Source organism: Arachis ipaensis, chromosome B08, assembly GCF_000816755.2.
Source record: "Arachis ipaensis cultivar K30076 chromosome B08, Araip1.1, whole genome shotgun sequence".
Taxonomy (NCBI): domain Eukaryota; kingdom Viridiplantae; phylum Streptophyta; class Magnoliopsida; order Fabales; family Fabaceae; genus Arachis; species Arachis ipaensis.
In genome coordinates, this window is record NC_029792.2 from 128624505 (window position 1) to 128632361 (window position 7857).

The following is a 7857-nucleotide window of genomic DNA, read 5'->3' on the forward strand; positions in this document are numbered from 1 at the left end:
GTTTAGTGGTTTTTTTTTTTTTTTTTTGGACGTAGAGGTTTAGTGGTTTAAACACTTGCATCAAAAGCAACAAGCACAACATAAAATAGATCAATCAATCTGAACAAAAACAATAACAAATGTATCCTCATCCTATTCAATAGATTAAGCAAAGCAACAACATATTAAGGTGGATACTACAATGAAGATTTTATAATTGTCTTCATGTGAATATATTTCTTTTTGATCTTTGGATAATAGATTGTATGGTTAGATTTTGATATTTATAAAAGTGTTGTTTTTGTTTAAAGTGTGGCTAAATAAATAAACCACACTTTTAAACAAAGCATCTTCATGAAAAGATATTTTTGTCATCTTCATTTGAGTAGTTGCCATTATGTATATATGTATATCTGATAATAATATAACCAAATGGTTACAACTTACAAGGTACAAAGGCTATCCAGTCCTTCTTCTCGTTCTTCTTTACTGGCCCTTCCACCCAAGCATCATAACATCCCCTTCTGTTCCCATGCCATGTCCAGCAAAAACCTTCAATACTAGATTAATTGCTACACCTAATATCAAACAATTTCTCACAGAGAAAATTAACAATGGAACAAATCCTAAACCTCCAAATAAAAATTCAGCAACAATTGCACAAACAATTGAACAAACAGAGATACAAACTCAAAATTAACAAACTTTAAACCCCCAAATGTTGAAAAAAAAAAAACTCAAAAGAAACTAATTAGAGAAAGGGACTTAGTACAGAAGGTGGCGACATACAAGAGGTGGTGAGACAGAAGGAAAGAATGATGCAGCGTAGACAACGAGGCTGCGGGAGCAGCTATGATGAGCGGTGAAAAGGCTGCTGGTGACGATTCGGCTGGAGGCAGCAATGATGAGGAAGACCAATTAGGAAGCCGCGACAACGATGAACGAGCATGGAGTAGGAGGTGGCGACGCTGTTGAACGAGCGCAGTGTAGGACACGGCGACGATGAGGTGGCGACAGTGAGTGAGAGGGCGGTGAGAGTTGGTAGAATGTGCGGGGAGGGAGGGATGCGGCGCAGAGAGGATGATCAAAAAATGGGTTTCTCCATATATAAGTGATAATTTAGTCATTTTACAGAAACGGGTAATATACGGGTACCCAAGGGGCAGGAATTTATTTAACGGGTACTCGTTCCCCATCCCCGCGGATAGAAAAATCCCCCGATATCCGTCCCCAGACGGGTAAATCCCCGCCGATACCCGCCATTGCTCCAAAGCTGCTTTCGCAAAAAAATAAATAAATAAATAAAAATAGTACACGTCAAAATAAACCTAGATGAACTATGATTTTTACCCACAACACACAAACTTCATATATACAAGGAGGCAACCCACTATCTCCCGTAAAGAATTCTTATTAAATTGGAGGTGATTGTTATGATGCCTAAAAGGTGATGCTTAATTTTTAAAAAGTATAAAAGTAAATAATTTTTAAATATTTAAAATTTACTATAAAAGAACAAGTTAGTTAATTTAGGTACCAAGTAATAGACACCATAGAATTCACCTTAATTGGAATATTAGTTCAAAATTGTGAATGTGGTTTTGTGTAAAAAGCCAACTTTGCTATTCTCTTCAGTCCCCTGCATATCTCGAATCACGTTAGTTAATTTCTAGACTCATTGCACCAATAGAAAAATTAGTTTCTGACATTATATGCATAAACTTATTCCATGCCAACAATAGAAAGCCAATTTTATCAATAATGCATGAGGGAATGCATACCTGTGCCGAAGAAAGAAGGGTTTTGAGGCTAAGTTAACTAGTAAAGCTTGATTCTAGTATTGATCGTATTCCTGCAAATGGTAACACATGAATAGAACATTTTTTTCTTTTTTTATTATGGATCACCAGCCAAGTTATTCAACAATACATTTCACAGCGAGTGATCTAAGGGTACTGTACAAATAAAAAGAATGCATAAATTCACAAGAAGCAAAACTAATATTTACAGGAAGATGGAAAGCATATGCTGTTTTCATCAATGAAAAATTACCTCTTGATTAATTTCTTTCATCCCTCAAAATATCTTTGAAGTAATTTAAATGATGTCTCAGTTTCAAATTCCATAGAAACCTGGTATAAGCTGGATTTTGAGCGTTCATGTGATTGCAGTTGGGCAACCAATTCCCAACAATCATTTGAAATCTATGTAATGTAATGAATGCTAATGGAAAAATTGTGATTGTAGCACAAGCACAATGATAGAAAATTTAGCCTGTTGCTAATCTTCAACATCTTCACTTGAACATGTTTCCAGCAAAGAGTCTCCTCTTCTTGAACTTAGTAGTTTTAGAATGGCTATGATATCTTCGCTCTGTGGATGAGACTGATCCGTAGAAACAAATGAATGTAAGTGATCATTGACATTTATCCAAGACCAACCTGGCTCTTTTATTACCCCCTTTGACTTCATTAGCTTCCTTATGTGCGCAACTTCCTCCCATCTCCCCTTGGCAGCATATATGTTAGCCAGGGTGATGTGAGTTCCTGCAGAATTCGGATCCAAAGAAAGTATTTTTTCTGCTGCTCGTCTTCCTCTGTCAATGTCCCCATGAACCCTACAGGCTCTAAGTAAGGTAGACCACACAACATCATCACTACAGAAAGGCATGCTTCCTATCATAAGCTCAGCTTCACTCAATCTTCCTGCTCTGCATAGAAGATCAATCATGCAACCATAGTGCTCTTTTGAAGGACTGATCCGATACTCGTCAATCATTGACATAAAGTAGTGGAAACCTTGATCAACCAATCCAGCATGGCTACAAGCTGTCAAAACCCCAATGAAAGTCACATAGTCCGGTTTTAAACCAATACTGGGAATCTTCTCGAATAAATGAATTGCCTTTTGGCTGCATCCATGTTCAGCATACCCATTGATCATGGCTGTCCATGATATAATGTCATTAGTTTTAGTCCCATCAAATACTTTAGAAGCTTCTTTTAGACTCCCACATTTTGAATACATACTGATTAGTGCACTATGAACCATTGCTTCATGATCCAGGCCAATGCATAGGACATGAGCATGCACCTGCTTCCCAGGCTCAAGAAGCGCCATGCTTCCACTCACACTAAGCAAGCTAGCAAGAGCAAATTCATTCGGTTTTGGCCCTTCCCTTCTCATCCATGATAGATAGTCAAAAGCTTCTTTTGCATAACCTGCTTGAGAATAAACTGCAATTATAGTGCTCCAAGAAATAATATCTTTTATAGCCATACTACAAAACACCATTGAAGCCGAAGTTAACATCCCACATTTTGAATAAAGTGTAATGAGGGAATTCGACACTGACAAGGCATCCACCAGACCTAGATGCAATACATGGCCATGTATCTGCTGGCCCCATTCTTTAACAACAAGATTTGCACATGCAGAAATTACTGCTGCAAAAGTGTATTGATTGGCACTAACCCCTGATTTTCTCATCCTTCTAAATGCATCCACTGCATTCTCTTCTTCTCCCATCTGCACATATGTTGTAATAAGGGTTGTCCATGAAACTACATCTGGCATCCTCATTTTTTGGAACAATCTCATGACATAACTTGGTTTTCCACATTTATTATACATGGAAGCAAGGGTGTTAATCACAAACAAGCTCTCATCAAACCCTTGTTTTATTGTTTGTGTGTGAATAGCTTTCCCACAATCTAAAGAATTCGAATCAGCAGATGCTTTCAAAGCGATGGCGAATGCATATGAATCACAACCCACTTTTGATCTCCACATTTCAGAGAAGTACAATAATCCCTCTATACTATAACCACCATGAACAAGCCCTGCAATAATGGACGTCCACGATACCACGTTTCGGGTTTCCATTTCTTCAAAGACTTTGCAACCATGCTCTACTTTGCCTACTTTCATATACATGTCCACTAGTGAACTGCTGACAAATACCGAGTCTACCAAACTTGACTTCACAGAAAATCCATGCAATGATTCCCCGAAATATATGTTCATGCCAAGAGCACAAGCCTTGAGTGCAACACTAATCATAAACTGGTCTTTTTGAAGACCAGGCTGGATCCACAAATTTAAGAACAAGATCAACGCTTCAAAAGGGTCTGAAGAATTGACATAACCAGCTATTATTGTGGTCCATGAAACCTCATCTCTGTGAGGCATTTTATCAAACATGTGCCTTGCTTTATGCAGTTGAGAACATTTCACAAGTTGCTTCAGTTCGGAGTTAAGGTCAAGCATATTATGAACAAAATGGGGCGTGTTTGGATGGACGGAAAATGAAGAGGCACATCGATTATGTTCCCAAACACGTCCCCAGAAGCCTTTTGTGCCACGCAAAACGGCATCCTGCGGCCGCCATAATCGGAGGAAAGAGGATGCGGAGGGAGGAAGGCGGGGGAGCAACAGAAGGAGGAGGAAAGGCGGAGAGGAGGAGGGCATGAATGGAAGATGAAGTTCAGTGCTCTAACCACCATGTGAGGCTTAAGAGGTGAAGAAGAAGAACAGCGAAAGAGAATAAGAGACTAGTTAGACTTCATTTGTAAATTAATTATGATATTTTAAAATAGAATAAATTATCATTTGTATCATAAAAGATATAGACGCTGACAAATGTACTCATATAAGAATAAAACGACAATTGTAACCACGGAAGATGACCTCCGTATGCCAAGAGTACCCAAACGTTGGTTACGTAATTGGTCTGTTAGGTACTCTTGGCACACGAAAACCATCTTCCGTAGTTACAATTATCGTTTTATTCTTATATAGGTACATTTGTTAGCATCTGTATCTTTCATGGGTACAAATGGTAATTTATTCTTTTAAAATATAAACCAAACTTATTCCTACATTTTTATAAAAATAACATTTTAGTCATTAATTCCATAGTTATCAGAATCAAACCGGTAATTACGACCGGGTCATTGGCTCACTGGTTCAATGGGTGGGTCACTGATTCGCTGACCCGATCATAATTAAATAAAAATGTAAAATTATAAAAATAAAATTAAAATCAAAAGTTAAAACTTAAAATGCATGTGTTCACAAACATTAATAACAATCAAGTATCAATTTTTAGACATAACTAATGATGTAAAAAGAGATAATAAACTAGCCACTGGTACAAAATATTTTCTCAATTTAAATGAATAAGAGAGAGCAAAAAATAACACAACGGGGTGATCTCGACATCTATATCCTCATAGGACAAATTTGAAGCTTGACCAACATTTCCTTCATTTTGATTTGCATCTATATATACATTTGTGTATTTTTTTTCACAAATCAATACCAAGAATAATTCATAATAGCAACTGAATTCTGATGAAGACATTTTTAAAATTCTAGCAAAAAAGCAAACAAAAAACAAATAGAGAGCATGGGAACAACAATTTAACTAAACAATTTTATTCTGAGTTGCAGAGAGCATGAACCTCATTTTTCAACAACAAATTCAACTGTGATAATTTTCAGCAGCAAAAGATGATTTACAGATTTACAGCAACAAAAAATTTAGCTAAGTGAGCAAGACAACAACAATTCAAGATTCAGTGATGATAATCAGTAACAAATTCAACTCAGTGATAATTTTCAGCAACAAAAAAATAGTTCAGTGATATTTTCAGCAACAAATTCAACTTTTAGCAACAAAATCAAGGTGCAGTGATGAATTACAGCAACAAAAAATTTAGCTAGGTGATTTTTTCAACAAGACAGCAATATATTCAAGGTTCAGTGATGATAATCATAAACAATGCAACTCAGTGATGATTTTCAGCAAGAAAAAAATCAGCTCAGTGATATTTTCAGCAATAAATTCAACTTTCAGCAACAAAATCAAGGTGCAGAGATGAATTACAGCAACAAAGTTGCGCAAGAAAGAATAGGAGAATTTGTTGGAACTCACCAAATCGGGGACCAGCTGCTGACGGCGAGGAGGAAGCTGATGCAAGGCTCAAAGCAAAAATACGAGAACAACGTCCAGCCCCGGGACGTGCTGCTTCTGCCGCCAGCGATGACGAGTTGCGCGCGCTGACTGAGAGACAGTGAGGAGACAGAGAGCTACGATGAGCTTGAGTGCGAGACCGGAGGCAGTGAGAGAGACCGGAGACAAGAGAGCTTGAGTGCGAGAGTGCGACTGACGAGACTGAGACACTGAGGAAGAGGAAGGAGCAAGGTTCTGAGAACCGGACCGATCATCAAACCGTTCTAGTCACTAGTTCACTGGTTTACTGATCCAACCGATCTAACCGTAGTTCAACTGAAAAAACCGTTTTAAAATAAAATAATTAATAAATTATAAATAAACATCCTAAAATATAATTATAGTCTACTATAAATTTTAAAACATCTTCCAAATTTAAAACCTACATGAAATGTCATCAACCAAAGCCACATGATCTTATTAAAATACAACCAAATTGATGCTTTCATAATCAATTGTTGAAGTCAATTTTTTCCCCTAACCATGTATTTCAGCACAAATTTAAAGCACACTCACCATTTTTCTTTAACTAGCGTAATGTCTTCGCAAGTAAGGTAAAGAGCCATTGCATACCTCATCGCCGGGTGAACAAACTACAAGCACTGCCTGAGCAATACTCTGCTTTGCTCCATTGCTTACCACAATCCAATCAGGAGTATATGTAATTCCATTCTCCTCTGCAATAAAAATTCAGGAAAATTGTCAAAAGCCACATAAGCCCCCATCTCAAAAAATCAGTAAAAAAAATTAGCCAAAGTAACCAAAACACAAACACTTGAAGTGCATAAATTAGCTAACCCGTCAACTTATGACAAATCGCTCTGCGCAATTCAAATTTTCCGGCATTAGGGGTGTACCGTGTGTATCCTTCGCGAATACGATTAATCCCAGCCTACCATACTCACCACACATTAATCAAACATTCACGTGATCATTACTTCATGATCATAATTTCATTATCATACACCTAAATCAAAAGCAGAAAGATGCAGCAATAAAAGTACAATTCACACAAAATAAAACGAGAATTCACCTCATCTATGACGGCAGGTGTATCGAAATCAGGTTCTCCGGCGGCCAAGCGAATAACCGGCACTCCGGCTTCGACAAGAGCAGTGGCCTGGTCACTTATGGAAACAGTCTTCGACAAGAACAGAGCAGAGCAGATCCTGAGCAAGAGGGGGGAACAGCGCTAACCGGTGGAACAGAGCTGCGCGACGGAGGCAGGAGGCGAGCCCGGCGACGGTGCTTCCAAAGCTGAAACGGTAGCTGCACGATGGCGAAGGTGGCTTCGACTACAACTTGCGACGGCGGCGGGAGCAGTCCGGCGGCTGGACGGAAGTGAGGGACTGAGGTCGCTGGCGGTGAGAGGAAGCACGAGCTCGAGGGTGATGGGAGGGACTGTGTGCTGCGCCGTGGTGTGGACTGTGGAGTGATGGAGTTACGGTTGGTTGGGTAATGGTTAGGGGCTTGGGGCATCAGCTATCAAAACGGTGGCGTTTTGATGAAATTAAAAAAACCGGCTAGATTCTGGTTCGGTTCAACCGACCGGTTTTTGACTGGTTTGACGGTCTAATGCCGGTTTTCTAATTCTTCGATTTTTGCATATGATCGAATCGTTATTTCCATGGGTTTGCAGTTCGAACCGATTTTCAGAACCTTGGGAAGGAGACATTCATTGTGCAGATTAGGGTTTTGCCTCTCCTTTACTAGAAAACGACGTCTTTTTCAAATTTTAAAAAAGGGTTAAGTACGATTTTGGTCTTTAAGGTATAAATCGAAAATTTTTTTTATTTCCAACCTTTTTTTGCATACAAAATCGTCCCTAAAGTTTAATTTAGTTTTAAAATCGTTCTTTTGAC

The 7857-nt window shown here is 38.5% G+C and overlaps 1 protein-coding gene across 9 annotated transcripts in view; it reads right to left on the reverse strand.

Moving 5' to 3' along the window:
- LOC107613766 (putative pentatricopeptide repeat-containing protein At3g47840) overlaps nucleotides 1-7857 on the reverse strand; it is a 23245-nt gene that overhangs the window by 528 nt on the left and 14860 nt on the right. Inside the window, exons 1-8 of one of the 9 annotated variants that reach the window (XM_021110180.1) lie at nucleotides 7029-7592; nucleotides 6794-6887; nucleotides 6569-6672; nucleotides 5918-6271; nucleotides 2032-4490; nucleotides 1761-1831; nucleotides 1543-1618; nucleotides 722-1252 (exon numbers count right to left, since the gene is read on the reverse strand). In XM_021110180.1, coding sequence (XP_020965839.1) covers nucleotides 2260-4449 — 2190 coding nt within the window. In that variant the 5' untranslated portion in view covers nucleotides 4450-4490; nucleotides 5918-6271; nucleotides 6569-6672; nucleotides 6794-6887; nucleotides 7029-7592 and the 3' untranslated portion in view covers nucleotides 722-1252; nucleotides 1543-1618; nucleotides 1761-1831; nucleotides 2032-2259. Of the gene's footprint in view, nucleotides 1-134; nucleotides 558-721; nucleotides 1832-2031; nucleotides 4491-5917; nucleotides 6438-6568; nucleotides 6673-6793; nucleotides 6888-7028; nucleotides 7598-7857 lie in introns of those variants that run through there. The other 8 variants (XR_002353143.1, XM_021110179.1, XM_021110178.1 and 5 more) reach the window with 8 other exon arrangements.